This window comes from Clupea harengus, chromosome 20 (genome assembly GCF_900700415.2).
Source record: "Clupea harengus chromosome 20, Ch_v2.0.2, whole genome shotgun sequence".
NCBI classification, from domain to species: Eukaryota; Metazoa; Chordata; class Actinopteri; order Clupeiformes; family Clupeidae; genus Clupea; species Clupea harengus.
Window position 1 is genome coordinate 16,825,985 of NC_045171.1, and position 23,961 is coordinate 16,849,945.

Below are 23,961 nucleotides of genomic sequence, written 5' to 3' on the forward strand. Positions count from 1 at the left end.
CTCAAGAAAACAAAGCTGTTTAGCAGACCTGATAGGTTGTATGGAATCTAAGTAAAATAAAATGAGAATAGAAAATATTATATATATATTATGAATATAATAAAAATGAAAGGCAGAAAAAGACAAAGGGACAAGAAAGAGACAGAACAATAATCAAGGGCAGGACCCTTCAATTTGAATGACGTCTAACGAAAACAAAACAATGGAGAACAGAATGTCTGCAGAAGAGACAGGATGAGTTTACCAAATGTAGTGACCGTTGAGTTTGAGATACAAACCCCTTCCACAATCCACTGCAACATTCTAGTGCTGCTGAGGAACAACCTTTTATGTATATATATTAAATCTATGCTTTACATTTTATGTCTATTATTTAAATGACAGGAGTCAGTTGACTTGATTAGGTATATCTCTGCTCCATGGCAATACAGACCTACTCAATGACAGTATTGAGATAAATCCAAAGTCAGCACAGAAGTCTCTGAGTTTCCAGCGAAGATAAGCCTAATTCATTGAACGACCATTTGAGTGTGATGACTGGAATGAGAAATTGCCAGGGACATGACTGACCTTTGTTTGTGAAAATGTTAAGGTGTGTTGCTTGGGAACACACACATCCCCATTTGACTCGGGCTCGACAAAACAAACTACATTTTCACAGCCCGCTGGGGCCCTCTAGTGGCCAAAGGCGGCGAACATGTGGAGAGTTGGGCAGTCTTAAAACACCTTACAATCTTCTCTCCTTACACGGACTTTTCTTAAGATGCTTCTTTTAAGGTGCATGGTTAAATAAAAGTTGCCATTTTCTTGTCAGCACAACATATTTAGTTGACAAACCACTGATGTCCAACTGCCACCACGACAGTGCCCTACTGAGTTGCTGATTAAAGAACACGAGGAATTGGATTGACACATCAAATTTAAATTTGGAAACTGGTTATTAATGTTGGCCCTTGCACCATTAATCAGGATTTCTATATATTTCAGACCATTCCTAAAACATTATGATGGCTGCCATCTGGTGGACAAGTAAAAACAGCAGAAGCTTCTTCTCAAAAATCAATGCTGACATTATCCAATTCACTCACAATGCACGCTACATCGAGATAAACCATCTTGTACAAAAGTTTGAATCGTATAAAATAACTGGAATGTGTGAATTCTGGACACAAAATACTTCAAGAGAGCATTATAACATTTATTTCTTAAAATTCTTTATTCATAAACTTGATGCAAGTTTACAAATTACTGTACATGGTCAAAATTACACTTACAATGAAAAAAATAAAATAAAACAAAAATTGAAAAGCATGCTAACAGTGCTTAACTCCATAACCCACCCAATAACAACAACAGGCCAGTGAACTGAACCAGAACATATTGGAGGCCCGGCCCACTACAGCTCAGCCAGGCCCAACCCTCCCCCCACACACACACACACACTGGGACCCCAGCAACGGTTAGTGAGAGAGCAGCCTGCGTGGAACACGCAAGTAGAAGTCAGGAGGAGGATTACGACTGGAACTCTAGAGGACTCGAAGAGATGCGTTCGCCATGATACACCTTGGTCCAGTGCTGGCGTTTAGGGCCGAGTACGTCTGGGCAGTAGTCTGAACGAGAGAGTGTGAGTCTGTGTATCTGTGTGCGTGAGAGAGAGAGAGAGAGAGAGAGAGAGAGAGAGAGAGAGAGAGAGAGAGAGAGAGAGAGAGAGAGAGAGACCGTGCGAGTCAGGGGCCGGGATGGTTTGGATTAATACAACGGTTTCTTGCAACGTCAACGGTCAGCTCAAGAATGAGCTTTAGGAGGGAACCACCAACTGACATCTATCAACACAGAAGCAAATAAGGCCTGTCCCTGGACTCTCCAAGCACACATTGGTGCTCGGAGAGTTAAAAAAAAAAAAAAAAAGACAAAATAATAATAATCTTCCTTAACACTGGAAAAGGTCATTTCCTGGGGCCATCTAAAAGAGCATTCCTTGAGTACTGCTTGAGAAGTAGTTCTACTTGAAAGAGGCATGATATTTTAAAAACACAGAGTGAAATGAACACTCCCCAATGGTAGGAAGCACAACACAAATGGCTAGATAGTTCTTACATGATGTTTTGGGCATTTTTCAGGTATGTTATCCATGGAAGTCAGTTTGATTCTGTCCTTGAAGCTTGTCGGTGGAGACTGCCCATTTATTAATATGCCCACTAACGATAGGATGTGTAATTAAAGTCAATGACGACACACACAAATTTAGACAAATGGCAAAGTCTGGTCTTAGGAAGGACTATACGAGCACCAGTGGAACATGCCGTCCAAAGATTCTTCTGTCCAATTAGATCAGAACCCCTAAGACATAGCAGAAGTTGTTCATGGGGAATGAACGGAATAGGTCTGGGACCTTTCCCTGGCAAGAGAATGGAAGGAAAATCCTGCGAATCAGTACGGTTTTATAACTAAGCTCAAATCCATAGGCTGACTGTGGGCTACAAGGAATCCCTTGATGTGTTTTCTGTTAAGCAGACGTAGGCTGGTAGCCTGTGTGTTGTGTGCGTCCATCTTGACCTATGACTCAGTAAAGAAACCTAGGTTGCTCTGCCTCGCCCTTAAACTGAAGAGAACCGATCTGAGCTGTGTCTGATGTAGTTCCAATGACCTCCGATGTAATTCCAATGACCTGCTCGATCAAATGTTGGTAAAAAGTACTCATGATTAAAACACATGGAGATCATTTTCTTAATTCATCCACTAATATCACGGCCTGTTTAGTCCGCGTTACTTAAATCTGTCTGTGTCCTTGTATACGGGGCTTGATGGAGGAAACCAAAACGATAACATGTGAAAGTCCTGTGTCCATAATTGCGCTTATTGCAAAACCAGTAACATTGGTTATAGAGGAATGATCACTGTAGGCATTAAGTTGAAAGCAGATCCACTGCCATTAAGAAATGGCTGAAGGCCAAGCGTTCCAATCTCTTACAGAAAACAAAACAAAAAGACAAAAGACAATAATAGCAGTAGTCATCAAAATGCTTTACAAGAAAACATGGTTTGTAAGGTATGCCTTTACGTTTGATACGTTTTCCTAACTTCCACGAGGAGAGATTTGTTTAACGTCTGACGAGGCTGTATTACTTTCTGTCCATAAGGTCAGTTCCCACTGTCCCAGACAGCTTTGATGAAGCCTGTTCCCTCCCCACCCACTCACATATAGTAAGGATACTTCAGAGGGACAAAAAAGAAAAAGAAAGAAACAACAGAAAAAATAAGAAGATTCATTCTCATAAGTACAATGTTTACAATGTGGAGTTAAATTCTACTACAGTTTACAGTGAGTAAAACCGAACCTTGCCACTGCTAAGCCTGCTCGCTTTCCCGAGGGGGGAGGGGAGTGGGGTGGCAGTAGCCAATTACACGGAAGATCGAGGAGAAACAAGCAATGGTTGAGGGCGACCTCCTTCCTTCTCGGGGCTCAACCAGACCAACCATGATAGACTGTCCTTCCATGATCATCTAACTTTCCCTTTTTTCTCTCTCTCTCCATCTCTCTTTCCCTCCCTCTCCATATTTTGGCTTACGTATACAGGGCTCAGGGGACTGGTGTGGAGAGCCTCAGAGCATCCGCTTCCAATGAGGGAAATCTTGGCATTGTATGGGAAATGCATACAACTAGACAAACATCACAGAAGCCACCCACAGCATAAGTTAGCGTCCCCCTGACAACAAAGTCACCAAAACCCACCTTACCCTTCCACTCTTTCAAAGGAGGGGACAAGCATATTTAGTTTTTTTTTTTTTTTTCTCTCCTTTTTTCTTTCTTTGTTTATTTTTTTTCCTTTTGTAGTCCAGTCCATGGCTACTTACATGGTTGAAGTCAAAGGAGCCTATGCTGTCCAAAGGAATCATAGCCATCAACACCACTGCTTACAAAAAAAAAAAATGGGGGGAAAAAATGAAAGAGCGACAAAGACAGATTTCTTTCTTTCCTCTTCAGTATCCCGTGCGTTATTCAAAAGGCTGGAAGAGAGATGAGGACAGTGGAGGAAAGGAGATGACCGATGGAGGGAGAGAGAGAGAGAGAGAGAGAGAGAGAGAGAGAGAGAGAGAGAGAGAGAGAGAGAGAGAGAGAGAGAGAGAGAGAGAAGGAAGGAGACACTGAAAGAGGGGAAGATATCTTCTTGTCAGGTTACATGATGAGGTGATCAGTTAGGGGATCCTACCCTCTGGATTTCAAGGTCAAAAAAATGTGAAACCAGTCCGGGAGTGGAGGAGGGAAGGGGGCTCCAGTCAGCAAACTAATTAAGAGTAAAATCATAAGGGAGAAACGACGACCTGAACACACACCCAGCTGGGTCCCGGCTCACACACCACCACGGACACCTTCTACCCATCCTCCTTAGGGGGTGTGTACCAGCCTACAGAATGAACACACACACACACACACACACACACACACAGGGGAGAGAAGGGTTTTAATTAAGACATGTTTACTGTCTACACACAACTTTAAGACATAAGAGACAAACATGACAGATTCCTACTATACTGGCAATTACTGCATCAAGCACAGAACTGCTCCTATTTTTTGGATCATGTTTTCAGTCTTTAGTCATTGTCAATGCAGTTTTCAAGTTTTCCCAAGAACAAACACTTTGTAAAGGTTTCTCCCTTGGGGCCCGATTCTGTAGACATGGCTCTAAGGGCCTCTATATTTAGAACCAGGACTGCTCCTGAACAGGGGCCTCTGAGAACTGTCTGATGTTGGTTTGTTTGCAGCTAGTGTTCACAAAACGTTAAGAAAACAAACTATAAATCACCAAGCTGCATTTTAAAAGTTAAACAAATATCAAAAGCCTGAGGTAATTTAATTTCACAGTCCTTCATTTTAACAAGGGCATGACATCAACAATTACCCTGATGCAATAACATTGAACCACACACACACGACAACTAAAGGCTTTACTGAGGAAACAAACAAACAAAGGCAAATGACTGAGCAGTAGTAAAGCACAGACTAGTCAGTCTTGCGTGGCGCACTTACCATTCTTTTCATGGATCTGCACCAGGGATTTGTATGACTGCTGTGCTCTGGCAAGATTGTATTGGTTCTGGAAGAAAGTCATGTAAGAGGATATTACACGGGGAGTCTCACAGAGGTTAACTACAGCTTTAAAAGCAAGTCATTAAGGTTTTCGATTTCCCCACACACACACACACACACACATATATATTTAGAGCACAGTCGTGGTTTAGTGTCTTACACAGTGATTACAGGAGACCGTCTCCGTAAAACAAGCAGATTTGCTTTGCAACGACACAGTACAAAAGCCCCTTTACATACACACTGTGAACACTACATGACAAACTGGAACTGCAAAGCTCTAATGAGAAGATTCAAGCCTTCATAGTTAACATTTCCAACAGTTAGAGAGAGACTTGGCACACACACATCATTTGTTCAGAGTTTACTAGAGTGATAGACAGACAAACCACACACACAATTACTATTTTAATCATTTTTCCAGACATACACACACCCACACACTTAAAAGCAAGTCAAATCTCATACGTTTCACACTTTGATGGATGGACACACAAAAAAAACACACACACACACACACACACACACATCAGCAGCAGCAGCATGACTCACCTTATTGGCTCCAAACTGCACTCTGGCTTTTCCTTTGACTAAAGTGGCGTTGATCTGCATGATGACAGATTCAATGGAATAGGCACTGCTCCAGCCCTGCCAAACACACACACACACACACACACAATATTAAAATCACAAACCACAAGTAAAACTCCAGTCTAATTACAAAACCCATGTGTGCACACATTTATCTTTGTGAGTACACAAACACACAAAATCAGAAACCACCAGGAGACACATTCATCCAAAACAATTATCCATCAAACACAGATATACCACAGATATAATTACCCATCATACCTAAAAACCTGAATAAGAAACATCCGACTGACCTGCTTGGTTAGAAGCTCCATGCACAGGGCACCTCCTCCAAGAACATAACTACAAGAGAGAAACACAATGAACGAGAGCATCTTGACCACTGTGGAGGCATGTTGGAGACCCAGTGTGTAGACATGCAAGTCCTGGGATTTACTTAAAATAGCGTAATGGTATGTTCATGTGTATACTGAATTCCTGGCATATGGGCTTGGGTTCAAACACTTCCTGTTGAATATATGTATTCATTTTATATAGGAATATTTGAGAGCGATGCACTCACCCTCCAGACAGGACAGGAGAGACCACCCGCACAAATGGAGGATCAAAAGGGAAATTGTCCTATAGAGAGAAACAAACAAAACAAACACATGAGAAGTGTTTAACAGAGTTGACAAACTTTTCTAACTTGGTCAATTGTTGTTTTACTCCACTTCCAAAGGTTGTGCATTAATGGTATAGTGTGCAGTATCTATGTATTTATGTATCTGTATGCCGACATAGATGGTTTCCTTCCACACACACCACCCCCTTCATGCTGAGGTAGTGTGTTCTGCTTGATGTGGCTCAGGCCAGCTCTGTGGTGGGGAAGGGGACTGGGGACTCTTACTTTGTAGGAGAAGTTGAGCAGGATGTAGTCCATTCCCTCCTTCTCCTTCAGGACCTGCAGGTCACTGTGCAGGGGGCTGTCTGGGTCTACCCTGTTCAACACACACACACACACACACACACCATCAGAACACACTGGGACCCAGAAAACAGCACAGAGACACCGAAGACAGAAGTAGAAAGCCGGAGAAGAGTGCATACATCAGGTCCAAAAGCAGAGTCTGGTCCCGAAAAACAGAACTAACACACGTAGGCAACTGAAGGACAACAGTAGTGTCGCTGTGGCCCATGGATCGCATCCTAACCATTCAGTGGTTGTAGGTGCGGCTGGACAGGGCTACCTCGTCTGAAGGCCTTCATCTCGTTTCAATTGAGGAGGACCTCTTTGAACAGATGGCAAATACTGATTATTGTGAGCGCTCATGGTCTGCCACAGGCATGTCCCTGAGGGGCCTAAAGTCTCACGGTGTCTCTGTTAAAGGCAAGAGGGACCCTGGCCTCGAATAGATCAGTGCATTGATAAAAGCCACAGGTCATTCCTAATAGCGCATATAAAATCTATTTAAGGTTGTGGCTTAAAGCGCTGGCTTTAACGATGGCTTAATCAAATCCACTACACCCCCTTCACACATAACAGGGATGACACAAGGATACCAGCGTGTGTTGTGTTTGGGGGTGGCGTAAGGTACTCACGTTCTCAGCTTGACGTGCCACTCGTACAGACTGTCATTGACCAGCTCCACGGAGTAGATCCCTGTGCAGAGAGGAGAATGACATGTTCACAGGCATGAAGTGACCTCCAGCGGACTGCAGGCATTTTTCTTCATTCTTTTATGAGTCTGCGTTTCGCTTTCTATTTCAATGACGGTGTTTCATAACTCAAGGAGTGGGTGCCTGTGTGCGCTGAGCAGATCATCTGCTTCGTCCAATCAGATAGGAGGAATCATGGTCAAACATAAACTAGGCCTATGGGGTAGTCCTTGCATCAATTCTGTGGTGAGCCAGCTAACCAGTGAGACACTTAGCCTGCCATCCAGTGGGACAGTTATCCCACTACCTAGCAGGGTAGTTAGCCTGCCATCCAGTGGGACAGTTATCCCACTACCTAGCAGGGTAGTTAGCCTGCCTGCTAGCCAGTCAGGCAGTTAGCCTTCTAGCCCAAAGGCAGTTAGCCAGCCAACCCATGAGGCAGTTGGCAAGAGCTTACCTGTTTTATAACTCTGAGACCTGTAGATCTCCCTGAGTTCCTTCATCAGTCTATCTGAGGCCTGCACAGAGCCAGACACAGCACCCTGAAAAACACACACACACACACACAGAGACACAGACACAGCGAGATCATACTCAAAGCACACTTTACATTACAGATCATACACACTTGCACAAAAGAACAGTCAGAGGCCCAAATAAATAGGCACCAATGAATGTCTTAGACTAGATTAAATTACAGCGGACATGTATGGATTGGTCCATATTGACAATCATGTTGTTTGAACAATCAATCAAGTGGATAGACAAGGTCAATGTTACAGGCACAACCAGGCAAAGATGTTGTTGACAAAGAGAATGTGCCATCTTGCCTCACTACCATCTTTGCTCAACACATTCTGACATGGGGGAAATTTAAAAATGCATAAGTATGTCTCGCTGTTTAGTCTTTCTGTCCACACTAAAATGCCATTTTACGACACCCAAAATGATGCTTTTCGAAAACACTCTCTGAGGTGCATGAATTGGAAAACGCTGGGTTTGTATTGTAGTGTGTTGACAGGGAAAACAGAGAGTTTCAGAAATGACGATGTATGGTTGCCATGACCCTGACGAAGGGTTTAGGATAATGTTCCTTAGACAACAAGGGAGGATTCTGCAGTAAGAAACCCAACCCACAGAACCCAAAAGGCCACTGTAGTAATGAAATGTATTTTTACTGCACGTACTACACTTCATACTGCTGTGAGATTGGGCTAGGAGGTGGTGGTCAGAGCATTACATTTCCTGAAAAGAAAAAAGTTTACAAAGGCTGCGTTGTTATACAAATCAAAACAAAACAAACAACGCACACACACAGAGAAAAAAAAGTTAAAATGTGTTCCAAAAATATCTACTGAGACCAGGAAAAAGAGAAAAGGATCTGAATAGCAGAGAAAAAAGTGAACACTGAGAAGAGAAAAGATGGCATAAAGCAGAGGCACATACAGAGAAAGAAAACAGAAGAAATGGGATGCAGAAAGAGGAAGGAGAGAGAGAGAGAGAGAGAGAGAGGGAAGGAGAGACAGACAGAGAAAGAGAAAATATAAAAATGTTGAGGGGGAGGAGAGACCCGTAGGGATGGAGAGAGGCAGAGACAGAGAGAGCGGAGGGGTGGGACTGGGAGGCAAGGAGGACGAAGGTAGAGTGAGCAGAAGAGCAGAGAGAAATGCAGCGATGAGAACTCTTTCTCTCCCCCCCCCCCCCCCCCCCCCCGTGCGTCCTGCGGTAGAGCAGGAAGACATCTGACAGCCTCGTCTCTGCTCTAGTTTCACCACATATATTTAGCACAACCTGCAAGAGAGCCCACACCTACACACACACACACACACACACGCTCCGCAACAGCAATCATGCCATGCTTTACAACAGTGCAATCATAACAATCTTTAACGAACACACACTGCCCTAAACCATAAACACACCCACTCACACACACTTAACCCGCAAGCAAGCACACACACACACACACACAGTCCACCGACAATATACTAGAAATACATCCCGTTTCCCTTGACCCCAAAAATGTAGAAAAAGATTTCCTTACCGAATGAGCACTTACATTCAAGTGATCCTGCCTCTGGTTTTTGCGGATCTTCTCGAGGATGGCCAGGTTCTCCTTCTCGATGCCATCATCCTCAGACTTTTTCCCGTCCACCGGCTCTTCCTCCTTCATCTCGTAGTGGTCCAGGTCCTCGATGTCCTGCTCCAGCAACAGCGGGGGACAGAGAGACAGAAGGGACAGGTGACAGTCAGTCAGGTTTATGGTGAGTAAGAGGATATGGATGGCCAGTGTCTTCTCCACACCAAAAATCCAACACTGTATATATTCACGTGCATACCATATAGGGCTCTATATGGTATGCACGTGAATATATACAGTGTTGGATTTACACTAATAAGCCAATATGCCAGGAAGTAACTTGATTAAAAATGTCCTTTCCCATAAGTGCTACTTGTAAACACACTTTGAACATCAATGACATTTTTATTAAATTAAAAAGCAATATTACAAGACTGGAATAATTATATAGTTAAATGTAGGGCTGGGCAATATGTCAATTCATTCGATAAATTCGAGTTTTTGTTTTAGAATGATGACACCAGAACTTCTCTGGATTTAACGTTACCAAGTAACGACAATAACTTTGTTGGTAGACTAAGCTTTTCCCCGTTACGTCAGTCAGCGAACAATTCTACTGGTCTGTCGTTGAAGGGTCCTACATTAGACATGTTATAGTGGTTGCCTGTTTACAATGTTCCCCCTTTAATGTTGCCGTAAACCCTAGATTAATAGCAACCGAATTACACTTGGTTGAGCAATGACGATGTGTTTAATCGCGAGTGATAATTAACAAAGTCACACTAGGACAAAACATCACACATCACAAACATACATAATCGATGGATTTTTATCTATGTTGACAAACAGAAAAAAAATTAATTCGTGAATCACTGAAACAAAATTCAGATTTGATTTTTTTGGCCATATTGCCTAGCCCAGGTTGAATGGAAGTAAAATAAGGTCAGTATAGAGCAGAAAATAATGTCTCAACATTATCCTCTATATGCACAACAACAGAAAAAACGAAAGGAAAAAACCTCTCCCATTTCTTCCTCCTCCTCTTCCTCTGAAGTGACCTCATCTGTGGTGGCATGCTAGAGAGAAAGGGAAAAGAGAGAGAGAGAGACAGAGAGAGGTTAGCTTTAGCTGACGAATCAGAACTATTCACCTCCATTCAGCCATATTGACCCATTCGTTTAAACTAAGAGACCGCATTCCAAACATGTCAGCGGTGGCACTGGCCTGTGTGCGTGTGTGCGTGCGTGCGTGCGTGAGTGAGTGTGTGTGTGTGTGTGTGTGTATGTGTGTGTTTGTTTCAGTTCAAACCATGGCTACTAACAACAAAGGAAAAAACAAAACTGTCACACAAGCTTCTTCCTCATTCTTCTATGAAAGCCCTGGAATAATATCAGTTGAAATATCATGGGCGTCTTTCACGTGAGTGATGCCTGGATTAACATTTGGTCATGATTAGACAATGTTTTTAGACCTCTTGCGCGACCGGTTTCCACAAAGGCAACCCTGCCTTCCTGTCTTTAACAGTGAACCAGACAAACCCAGAGACAGAACATTTCCTCCTCGACCCTGAACACCGGATGCCTCTATTGATTTCACCCCTCTGAACCCACTCACTCTCCTCCGTCTCAGGATGCAGTTCATTTCAAAGGCAGAGGAGCCGCAGAGTGTAAACGAAGAAAATCTCTATGGTGATATCAACGGGAACAAGGCAGGTTCAACACGACACAGATGTGTTAAGCAACGAACAGGATGAGACGAGAAGGAGGTTTCTTAATGTGACAGAATAAGCTTGCTTTACAACACCCAATACGGCCGTCCTGCGTTGTATAACAACTAAGTCTTACAGAAGACACAGAGCAAAGTGTGTGACTAATCTCTGGAACATAAAACTGCTTAATTAAACGTTGCGTACACTTTTGTAACTGACAAATTAGCACTATTAACAGAATGTGTAATTGTTGTTCAGCGCAGATTAGGAATAGTGTCACGTGGTTCTTGTAGCGGACTTGTGACCTATAAATGCACCGCGCCCCAATGTAAAAGTATGCATGTTCAAATACGCAACGTCAACTTACTCGACTCGTCTATTTAGGTCATTAGAGACTCTGACGTAGAATCATCCCTCCACTAACTGGTGACATTCTCTGCTAATGGCATCATAATAACGTGCAGTAGTCAAAGGCCAGCACTCAGGACTAACTTAGAACGAGAGACTTCACCAAATGTGGTGGTAAAGAAAACAAGGAAGCCAGTTTATACCAATCAGAATTCATAGAGCACTCCAGGCTGCCTTTCCCAGTGAAAGCTGACGTGAGATCATGGGAAAACTGTTCATCGCCAACACATACCTAATCTTGTTTGTCAAGTATAGGAGTTGAGTAGATGACAAACTCAAAACCCCTCCTGTTCTAGTAAGCTGGGCTATCGCCTCCAGCATTTTTACTTCCAGGCTTTAGTGTATGCTCAAACCAAAAATTGCGAGAAATTCAAAGGTAGTTAGCGGACTGGTTTTCAACCAGAAGTCCTTACTTCTGATTTAGTGCTGCACACAGGCAGTGGAGCAGGTCTTACCTTGCGTTCCTGATTCACAGGCCCGGCGGGAAGTGGCTGGTCCAGCATCTCCACGTCCGGGTGCTGGGGCAGATTGTAGAGGCGGCACAGGTCACAGATCAGCCTCTTCAGCTGCTGCAGGAGCTGTTGGAGGACAGCAGAAAGACTTGCATGAGTCACTGGTGGGTGCGAGGCAGCATCATCTAGGTTTCTAACTGGACTTTAAGACATGCTATTGTAGGGAACTCATTTCTATACACATCCTTAAATGTATTTGGATGGTAAATGATTACTGGTCACTGACAGGTTTTTACTGCTTTTGCTTTTTTATGCTTTGAGGTTTTGGCTGCATTCTTTTTTTGTAGGCAGAGTAGTGTATAACACCCTCAAATTAATTTAGTCTCAATGGTCACTGGGCAATATGTGGTTTAAAGGAACAATTTTATATTACTACCATACTGAGGCATTAAGACATGAGACCTTGAGACATGAGACGTATTGGTTTCTAACTGGCACCTTTCATTTGCAGCAGAGCTCTTGACCAGCTAAAGTACCGCAGGAAGAGGAGTGCTCAGATCCTATATAAGGGAATCTCATCCAGTGGCCCTTTTAGCGAACATGAGGAGGCCATCACCAACGCCAGTGCAGAGGAGGCCCTCTAAACCAGCAATGATGTGGTTTTCCGATTCAACATTATATACGAGAACAGGGGCAGATAATCCACATACAAAAACTTTCGCCAGTACGCATATAGACATATTTCACCATCCCAAATAAACTGTGCAGAATGGGTCTACAGTCTCTCTCTCTCTCTCTCTCCCTCACACCCACAGACTAACAGACAGTACACATGAAAGGGGAGATTGTACACGCTGATTTACTCTGCACTGACAGGGGTCACGTTACCCTGTCCAAAGCAGGCGTGTCAGTTTCATCATAACTGCCAAACATACACATGGAACGAAACTGAACTGAAGCGAGAGAGCATTTCCTCCCATGGTAAACACAGACTAGCCTTGGGCATGTTCACAGTCAACATCTACCAATGAGACAATTACACATCATTTAGAGCCTTAGGGGGGTCAGGGACACAAACAGAACGATATCATCCAAGGAAAATTGCCATCCTCTGTGACTTGAAAATTGCTCACATATAATTGACACTGGGATAATCTCCAGGCATAAGTATATGACAAGAACAACAGAGGACCACAAACTGGTGATTTACAGATGTACAGTCAAAGGAACAACATAAAACCACAACAATCAATTAGGGCCAACCCATCAATCAATCATTCACTGGCCTAGATATGAACTTCTACACCTATATTGTTACTTGAGAAAGGAGCGCATCTTAGACACAAAGCAAGGAGTGGAACTGCGTCTAGCCTATTTGCACTGGAACGTTGACCAGAAGTCAAGTGAGCGTTCACATGACAGTGCCAGATCATTTTCTCCCCCTCTCATTAAGTTCTTCTTCTCTCTCTCTCTCTCTCTCTTTCTCTGTTCGAGTCCTTCAGCTGAACCAGCTTGTCTCTCCAAGTCTTAAATCACAAAGACATTCAAGTCGCAGATTTCTCCAAGGTGTCAATCAAATGTGATGGAGAGCTGAGTCATGCAAAAAATAATTATGAAAAAATAAACAGACGTCAACTCAAGCAGCCAGTGTCATAAGATTCCCTCTGCTAACGCAATGGTACATAACAGATTTGAATTTTTTTCCACTGACTGCAATAATCCCAGCCCTGGACTGAACCCCACCCAGTCAACTGACTCGCTCACACTCTGTCTGTCTGTCTGTCTGTCTGTCTGTCTGTCTGTCTGTCTGTCTGTCTGTCTGTCTGTCTGTCTGTCTGTCTGTCTGTCTGTCTGTCTGTCTGTCTGTCTGTCTGTCTGTCTGTCTGACACACACACAGTCTTACTTGAGCATGCCCCAGATGCACTAGCTCTTCATTTCGCCTTACGGTCAGTCAGGCTAAAAAATAAAACATCCTTCAAACACGCCGCTTTAGAATGCCTTACACATACCCAGCCAGCTCCAGATGGGCTCAACATCCCAACACAAGACGACTATGGAGAGGTCCAGGAGGGCAAGAAATCCCATCAAGGTCAGCAGAGAAAAATGCCTCAACTGTCACTACATGCATGTATCCACTTGTCTCTCTTGCTCTCTCCGTCACTCATCATACACACATGTCCGGACCATCCCCCACACTTAAGCAGTCCTGCCTCCTATGGCTCTCATTCGTCACCGTTCTCAAAGTAGAGGTGAAGCTCACATCCACAGCATCACACTGGGCCGACTGATGCCCAAGCTGAGGTTCTGATTCAGGGGGGAGGGGGGAAGAAACAACCCGACTACTCTTCCCTGAGTCAGGTTGATTTTTCCCTCCCCAGTGATTCTTTTTAGCCTGGGCTTTGGCATCTAACACAACGCCGCTGTGGCATGCTGCTGCCCTTGACACACAAAAAGGCTTTCAAGGCACAAATTTAAAATGAAAAAAAAAAGAAAAGAACAAAAAGTAAAAAAAAAAAAAAACACCAGTCACAGATAATTTATCCCCACAATTAGCAGGCTGGCCTATGATGGGTTTGAGAACAGCAGGGCTGCACTGTGGCGTCAGAACATCCACTGAGCCGTCCTGCTGAGATGCAACCTGGCCCATTAATTCTTTACTCTGGAGTGAACTACGTCAAAGGAAGTCCTTCCTGTTCTGGTTAGACGGCTAGTGTGGTGTTTTTCCCCCCTGTATAAGTGCTTGATTTTGCCATGGCATATTTGCTTCCAGGTTTGAGGGTGGAGACCAAACGAAATCAAGGAAAATGTCAACTGGGGACAATTGAGGCTTTTGAAATGGTCAAAAGGCCTATCGTTTCTTATTACAAGGATAGCTAAAAATTATGAGAATTAAAACAGACACAACAATCCTTTTGTAAGGACAAATATCTACATAGACAACAGTGAAACTGCAGCAAACATCTATAGTAACTTGAATAATTTGCTGCATTTAAAATGGCACCTTCTTTCATGACTGGCACACACATCCAGAGATACATGGTCATTAGCCCAAATCTACAGGGACAATATACAATCTAAAACAGGATTGCTAGTCCACTGCTGTGAGGCTTGGTGTGTTGAGAATTCTTACCAGTGTGGTGCCCTTTCGGACATCGTCCAGCCTCTCCAACACCTGAGTCAGGCTCGGGTCATCAGAGTCCACAAACCATATTGGAGGTGTTGATGGGTACGACTCCTGGTAGACAAAGAGGGAAATTGGCGCAGGTCAACACAAAGTATACAGTTGGCAAAATATCCATTGTGAACTTTATGATCTGAGAAGAATGGGGGCAGTTCTGAAGATTTGGCATTGACAGGTGGAGCACTTGAATGTTTAACTAGTATATAGTTTACTAGTTAGACAAGAATATTTGACAAGCATCACAAATTACAGACAGGTCTAGACCTATAGTTTAATTAAGATCATCTGTGTCTGACATGGGCAGAGAGCTTAAAAAAATGCGTTTGGCGTCCTGGGTGGTACAACCACAATTCCCAAAACACTTGACAAAGAAAATACCACAATGTCGGGCGGCATCTGCAACGTTCAACATACATACAACGCTCTTTCTTGTTGTTATATACATAATTGTATATCTACATAGTTTGAGTGACGACAGAGTTCTATTCAGGTCATAAGCAAAACGATGATGTCCAGGTAGAGCAACTGAATACTGCTTAGCAAGATGTGTGCTACGTCAACGTTACTTGATCAGTTAACCTTAGTTGACTAATTGCCTGACAATTATGAGGGAAAGACGAGTGCGCAGTGTTTTCACGCCTTTGAATCTGACAACACAAAGACCAGTATACAAAAGTTCAAACATAGCCAAATTATGGTAATCCAATTTCAACACATCAAAGAGTGACACAATCCAGCCGTAGGATAGGAAACGGCAGTCGAATTAACCGGGAAGAAAGCTAGCTAACTAGTAAGCTACCGACAGGAGATCATTAAAATCTACCGCCAACTTAATCGTCACCACTTTTTACTTTAATGCCAGCTGCTAAATGCTAGTTAAGCAATAACGTCAATATACTGCACTACATCCTACCCGTTTTCCTACACCTGTATCTATAACAGATGTGTCGTTTTAGTTATTGTTCGTTAACTAGCGTTATTTGGACTGATTAAATAGCTGCTGTATAACCTGTCTTAAGCTAGTGTTAGGCCATACTAGTGTTAGGCCAGAGATGAGTGCCACCTAACGCTGCCCTATTCGCTTGAATATCCAACGAGCTCTTCAGCTACCATTTCAACTACACGAATTAGAAAGCCACCTCTCTATCAGAAATCACATCTGATCTCACTGGCGAGTCCACTGAGCCAATGTTTCATCCATAACTGGTTATGTTAACCGAGCACAGTGTTGTTCGTCACAGGTTATTTCAGCTAATTTAGCTACTTCGCAGTCACCAGGTGGCTAGCCTTGCCTGCTAGCCAAACATTAATGCTACATTAGCTAGGTAGCTAACTAGCAAGCAACGCTAACAGCTACAGATGACTTATGCTAAGTGAGCCGACAATGAACTCGAGAAAAACAAATGTGGTAACCCAATTGTCGCAATGCAACAATCTTCTACAAATCCGTAGTCGATATATCCAATATTATCAAGTGTTGTGACAATTGTGTGCGAACGGGCTTGGCAGTCTAGCTGACATTGTACAATAATGCACTGTCTTTTCCGTCTGCGTGTCTGTCGGTCCTGACTTGTGATGAACAAAAATGCGAGATCCGACTTGCAGGCCCAACTCGCAACGGTAGTGGGGCCACATTTAGCTTGTTGTCTTGGATAGGCGAATATTGCTAACAGCTAGCCTGTACAAAATATAGAAAACACTTTTCCCCGTTCCCCCGTACCGTGATGTTGCAGTGAATGATTAGCAGCTTCTCTCCGGTTACGTTGAACTGGCAGCTCAGCTCATCCGGCTTCCAGTCAATGATTCGAAAACGTTCATGATTCGGGTCAAAAATGGACTCCAGAAACTTCAACTCGGCCTTCAGTCCCGAAACGGACATCTTCCACTCATCTCCGGCTGGGCCGCAGGGGAGGGGGGAGAAGTCGGGACCTACTGCAGCCACGCAGTCGAGTCCGAAGCAAGCAGCACAAATGGCAACAAAGACGGGATAATACGCCTTTTGAACAACGCTCCCTGAATCTTAATGGCAACAACAGAGGGCTAGCAGCTAGCTAGCTAGCTCGCTAATAACAACGCCTCGGCCGTTGTTTTTCGCCAATAAATGGCCGATGTCAGTACGGCAATGAACAAAACTAGAACTTCTCCGTGTTTACAATACTCTCGTTGACTATAAACAGCAGATAGCGTGTACGTTAAACCGACCACAACTATAAAATATGGCAAGAAATGGACCACAACGCAGACAGAGTGAATCTTTATCCAGGCGCAGATGCGCAGAACAGAGGCTTCTTCTGGGGTTTAAAGATGGCGTGCCTTTCGGAGCCCGCAGAGTCCCAGCATACTGTGCGCCTGTAGCGGGGCGGAGAGCCTCCCTTAAAAAAAAATGATAATGTGAAATGCCTATATAACGGAGGCTAAACCAAAGGTTTCGCATCTTAAAAGAGTAGGATAGAGGCTCATGCAAGAGTAACAAATAATGTTTGCAAGTTTCCAATTGCATTAGACTCTCAATAATGTTACACACTCCTTGGACTATGCCTGTGTCCCCTTCATCAAATGAACATCAATAAGCAATTATGGTACTCATATATTACCTGAGTTTTCAGGAATTTAATTAAAGGCTTGTGCACATTATGTAGGGCTGAGGATGTAACATTTAGTTCACACACTGCTCTCACCACCACTGCTGCTGAAATGCTATAGCATGACAGACAATGCAGTGCAATTCAATACAGCTCCGTAAAAAGCAGTTCTATGGAACTCTATTTTGTTCACTTGAATACAATGAATCCCATACAATAGGTTTGACTATGCAGCAGTCTGACACACAGTTCATAACACTGCATATCCTTTGTGTCATATTCACACTGTGGGTCAATTATCTTGCATGATGTTAAAGGATCCTTGTGATTTACTCAGTGGGACCTGAAAGGGAATGTTGAATTATCCCTTTTCATTACGCTGTTGATAGTTAACAAAAGTCACTTCCACGTGTAAGTAACCAAAGTCAATTTAGTGTACTGGGCTAGTCTGAGTCTCAAACATGAGGTGCAAATTCAGGGATCCCAATTTGAGCACAATCTTGAGCTCAAGCCTCAACAACAATTCCATATACATAGCACATTTGCAACTGACAATTTATTGCATCAGAATTGGTCCAAGGGCCAAACTGGCCAATGGTGGTTTGATGAGGGAGGTCAGAATATTTCCCAATGTACAATAGATCCCCAAATTACACACGGTGAAATGTGCTACTAACCTTTTCAATAATAGACAAACTTGTGATAAGGTGTGAGCGACTACGAACTGAAGAGAACAGATGCTGATGTGTCCTGATGTGTCCTGTGCTGATTTATTTCTGATTGCAGACTAGTTGTTTGGCCGGTCATACATCCTTAGAGATGACAAGACATGTCTCTGCAAAATAGTTAAAAGAATATTGTTTGTATTGATAGAACGTTTCCATATTCACATGTCCCGGGCTTCCATGGTCTGATCCCATATCGATGACTTCAAATTGATGTAAAACATAATGGCCAAGGCTATGTCTCTGCAAATTTCAGAGTTTTCAGATAAGTTTTTTTTTTTTTTAAAGCTTCTTTAAGTTCAACTATAGAGCACACTTTCCTCATACAGTATATAAGACCACATACCCAAAGTAATCCAAAAAGCTATTCAGAAGTTTCTCTACATCCATTATATAAACAACAAATGGCTACCCTAAGTTCAGATTCATGTTCATATCATTACAGTTTTTCTCAGTTGTTAACACACAAAAAGCAAAAATTCGGCACAATTTGCACAACCTTCACTTCATGTACCAATCGCACTACTTCACACTCCCTTATCTGCATTAGACTCTGACTTTCCTTCTTTACACTCTGATGTCAATTACACATCACCTTGTTGTCAAAACACTACACACAATGTTCAGTTGTTGCACACACTTCTCAAGTAAAATCTCAAAGCATCAACCTACAACACACAAATAGTCAAATCTCTAAACATTCAGGTCGGTTGAGCAATTTGCAATGAGGACTGCAGCATAAAAGTGCCTTGAGCTTCTGTGTTGTTTGGTAAATAATGGAGAACTTTGGAAAGATCAACAACCAGAGAAGGAGAGGGGTAAGAGTGAGAGGAGGAGGAAGAGGAGGACAAGAAGGACGGGGACAAGGGGGAGGAGGAGTAGGAGGACAAGGAGAAGGAGGACAAGGAGAAGGAGGAAGAGGAGGAGGAGGAGAAAGAAGAAGGAGAATGGTCATCTCTAATGAGATTTGGGCCGCTGTGGTAGACCATGTGCTCAACCATGGTTTGAGCATGAGGGAGGCTGGCCAGAGTGTCCAACCAAATCTCAGCCGCTTCACAGTTGCTGCCATCATTAGAACCTTCAGGATGGAGAACAGGTACGAAATCTATTTGCCTTGTATACTGTAATACTGCATATCAATAGAATACAGTGTGCTCACAGTATTTGTATTTTGCAGGACTGAAAGAAAACCACACCGTGGAGGAAGAACACACACTTTCACCGCCGAACAGGAGACTGAAATTGTAAATATGGTTTGTGAGAACAACGGTATCACACAGTTTACAGTACTCTGTGTGTACCGAAATAAAACTTTTTTTGCTGCATATTTGTGTGCTGTTTTATGTTTGACTATGAAAAAAGTAGGCCTACACTGAGACATTTTACAAAAGGAGAAATGGCTCATTCTCCAGAGTCATTGTCATTCATATGGTGTGTTCCATTTCAATGATTGTGTTTTCAATTTTGCACTTCAGTGTGCTGTAAATGCTTGGTAGTGTGCAGCAAATGCTTACTTGTGTGTACTCAATCATTGTATGTGTGTGTCATTTGAAAATATGGTTGTGTGTACCAAATGAAAACACGAGTTCCATTTTGTGAACAGTTAAGAGATCTGATGGCAAAGAGTCATCTTGCAAAGGGAGTGTCAGGTTTAGCATTTTGTGTGTGAGGTTTTCAGTTATGTGTGTGCAGTTTTGAGAAAGCCGTTATTGTTCTGAAAAACGTGTGTTAACAATTGTGAAAAACTGTAAGTCAATGGATATAAGAACCGCGTGGTGGTCAGGAAGACTTTGAAACACATCAGTACCTCTGATTGTGAACCCCAGCAGCATTGTGACAATAAAGGGAAAAGCCTATCAAGCCAAGACTGATGTTATCAAAATAAAAATAATTGTATTTATCAATAATTCAAAGATAATTGAACCCATGCTCATGAACATTCTTGTATTGTATTTTATGTACGCAAAATAGACCAAGTTATGAGATGAAAGGAAGTGATGGTGACTTCTAGAAATGGATTGGTATTGTCATGTAGTAGGCCTTTGTCCTGCATGCACAACCCTACCCCTGATCATGGTCACGTTATGTATATACCAGTCAGTCCCAGAATGATGCAGTTCTGTGTTCTCACCACCAGATGGCAATACACTGTCATATAGCGCATATCCTGTTCAACTGGGTAGAAAATGACTGTATATGACTTTCTATTTTTTTTTTTTATCACAATTATAAATACGTACTGTATATACAGTAAAAACAAACTTTAACAACTCAACCTTTTGTTTTACATAGGTTTGACATCATCAACATGTGTTTAAGCAGACACCGGCAACACATCAATTAAATGTGTCAATTAAATACATTCACATTCACGCAATATCTTACTATTACTGGTATTAGCTAGTTGCTTAACAGGACTTAGTGCAATTCACAAATTGAAGTGCAGCCCTAGACTGGACCTGGAATCCATCCCAGAAACTTGAGCATTGGTTGGGTGATGGCCCAGCCTCTCCGCTGCTGTGTTCATCTACAGACGAGAACTAAAGCCTAGATGTTTTGGGGATAAGACAAAGAACCAGTATAATACATTTTGATCAACATCACATTAACAATTGATAATGTAAGGAACGGCAGACAACTGCACATAATAATTTGCATGAATGTGCCAAAGCATTTGCTGTTTGTTCCGAAAAATTAGATTTTGCTTTTATGATGACAAGTGGCCAGAGGATGTGCACAAGTGACCAGATGAAGTGCACAAGTGACCAGATGAAGTGCACAAGTGACCAGATGATGTGGAGGTTGAGCAAGTCATTTTGATCAGTTCAATTCTGATCAGGGAAATAAACCAAAGCAACTGAGAAAAACAGTCATATAATAGTCCAGTTAGACTCTTCCCCTTGAAAAGTATAACCTGAGGGAGCTGAGGAAAGGAACAGTATCGGTAATAACCCACTGATACAGCTGTCCAATCAGCTCCTACAAAACCTACACCCATACAACTTAATGGTACAATATTTATCAACTCCTGCAGCTCAGCTGGCTGAGTGAGGTTCACCATACCATCATCATGGGATCAATACTCATAAACATACAAAAGATAACATAAGCATTTGTATGGATTAGTTTAGTTTTTTTTCTCACAAAAATTATTATATTGATCATGTGAATGTCTTAATGTGACAGCAGGGAGATTTAGAGAAAATCTCTCATTTTGTGTCTTTAAAAGTAAAGATGAATCTAACAGTGTGCTTCAGTTACAGTAAATAGCCAGCAGATGGCCCTAGATACCACCAGGAGATCTGCTTGTGAAAGTTTAAAGCTCAAGGAAATATCTGACAAAACCAGAAATGAGGTATGACATTATTTATTAAGAATTGAAAATGGTACCAGAATTTGATTTGGTCATTTTTCTTAAACCAACACAGTAAAAACAATCTCAGCAAATGGCCGAACTGCAATAGCTTTACGTAATAGGAATAAAAGCATGCAGGTCTACCTGTTACATCATATGTCATATAATGGATTGGGAAAAAACTTGTCCTGTAGACATTTGCCAACCTGGTTCTCTATTTGAGAAAAGAATGTGTGGGCAAAGTAAAAAGGTGAACGTAAAAATAGACACCGTTTCCCATACGGAGTCTCCTCATCCCTCCTGGAAAGAAGGGGTGACAGTGGCCACAGTGACCCCTTGAGAGCCACTCGACACTGCCCCTCCTCAAACCAAATTAGAGGAGCTTGTTCCCACTTCACCCCACTCTCAAGAGGTACTTGATACCCTGCGTCCCCTCTCCAGGGATGGAGGGTTCGGATGGATGGTGTTTTTTCCCTTGCCGCTGAGAGTGATAGGATGTGATGGAGCGCTGCGACGGAGGCAGGTGCGGAGGAGTTATGACAGGCATCCGTCTCACAACACCGCTAGGATGGAGCCCTGCGTCTTATTGAAACATCCGTCACAGTGGTGCCTTCACTTCCTGCTTTCGGATGAATGCTGAATCACTCACTCATGCCCTCTCTCTGCCACTCAGAATCATGGGACTGTATGTTTTTTCTGAGTGGCCCAGAGAGAGAGTGTGTGAGAAAACGTTGGTGAGGCATTAGTCATTCGCATGTTGAGGGAATGCAGTTGGTTTGATGTATTCCCAATCTACTTGTTAGGTCTGACTATCAGTCATGCAAGGCTTGATAAACATATCACATGTTAGACAATGCGTCAAAGTCCATACAGGTGTGTGAGCCTAAGAAACATGTGGGAACTGAGAGATGTTTACATACATTTTTTTCCTGAGTATTTCATGGGTTTTGGTTCCTACAACGTAAATACACACATCACACGCAGGCACACACACACACACACACACACACACACACACACACACACACACACACACACACACACAGACCTACACAGTTAATGTCCCCACCCCGTTTGTCACAAATACTGTAATGTATCACCACCAAATGTGTCCAACATTCGATCCCTAAATCATGACTGTTTCTCCATCACTGTGCACTTGTTTGATTGTATTGGGGAAGGAAGTGGAAGAGAGTGAGGTGGAGTCATTTGTAAATCATACACACACACACACACACATACATGCGCACACACCCCACATACACACACAGTACCTTGTATGCACTCCTTTATTTCATTACACCGATCTCCCTTCAGTGCTGTTCTGTTGGTTGAAGACCCAATTTGGGGATTGGTCATGACACATGGCAGATACCCCCCTCCTCTTAGTTTATGGTGTTTTTGACAGCTGACCTAAATGGTTCATTTACCTAATCAGTTTGCAGGTCCCACCTCACAGTGTTCATTGAGACTGACTTTGAGACAGGGCTATGAACGCAGGCTACCTTTCTCAGTCTCAGTTGGACCAGTTAGTGTTGGTCTCAGTGTGATGTTGTGTGTGTGTTTTGATTGTACACTATTAAAAGTGTTGGCCACTTACATTAGAGTGCCCTTGGTTTATTGTACACTATTAAGCACGACACATGAATACTTTGAATTTACAGGTGCTCGGGATAGGATGAGGGTGTCAGTATAACAAAAAGACTGTAAGATGAGCTGTTACCATATTTACGATTTTACCTGCAACTCTCAAGAATAGATCTCAAGAATAGACTAAGATGTAATAAACAAGAACAATAAACAATAAATATAATACACTTTAAAAAACAAATTGTTTTAATGAGAGTGCCTCCCACATATCACTTAAGGTACAGTGAGGTACACATCTTCAGTGACCAACCTACAAAGAAAGTTAGAAAATTTGCCTTCACCCAAGGTTTGACTCATTTTGCAGAGAGTGTCTCTGGCACCAAAAGCGATGTCAGTGCCTGCGGGTGTTTATATGTCCAGCCATGAACTGGGTCACCAGGTTTGCTGAAACTCACCGCTAAGGTGCTGATAGTAGTTCTGGTCCACTGCAAGGCTGTAATTTGTTCCTGTGGCTCTGGGGAGGGCGGCAGAAACCGGGGTGCTGCCTACTCACGT

At 42.8% G+C, this 23,961-nt stretch overlaps 1 protein-coding gene across 2 annotated transcripts; it reads right to left on the reverse strand.

The window, feature by feature from the left end:
• Positions 1-1,192: 1,192 nt before the first annotated feature.
• ube2q1 (ubiquitin-conjugating enzyme E2Q family member 1) lies at positions 1,193-17,492 on the reverse strand. 2 transcript variants are annotated; one of them, XM_012834348.3, is made up of 13 exons: positions 16,875-17,492; positions 15,104-15,208; positions 11,976-12,098; positions 10,424-10,480; positions 9,384-9,524; positions 7,782-7,866; positions 7,268-7,328; positions 6,576-6,666; positions 6,249-6,307; positions 5,980-6,028; positions 5,645-5,740; positions 5,033-5,099; positions 1,193-4,406 (listed from the first exon to the last, which is right to left on the reverse strand). In XM_012834348.3, the coding sequence occupies exons 1-13, from the start codon at positions 17,031-17,033 to the stop codon at positions 4,375-4,377; spliced, it is 1,125 nt and encodes a 374-aa protein (XP_012689802.2). In that variant the 5' UTR covers positions 17,034-17,492; the 3' UTR covers positions 1,193-4,374. The 2 variants fall into 2 exon arrangements, with proteins under 2 accessions (XP_012689802.2, XP_031442886.1); XM_031587026.2 differs by having other exon boundaries at positions 9,369-9,524; positions 16,875-17,490.
• Between the last annotated feature and the right edge of the window lie 6,469 nt (positions 17,493-23,961).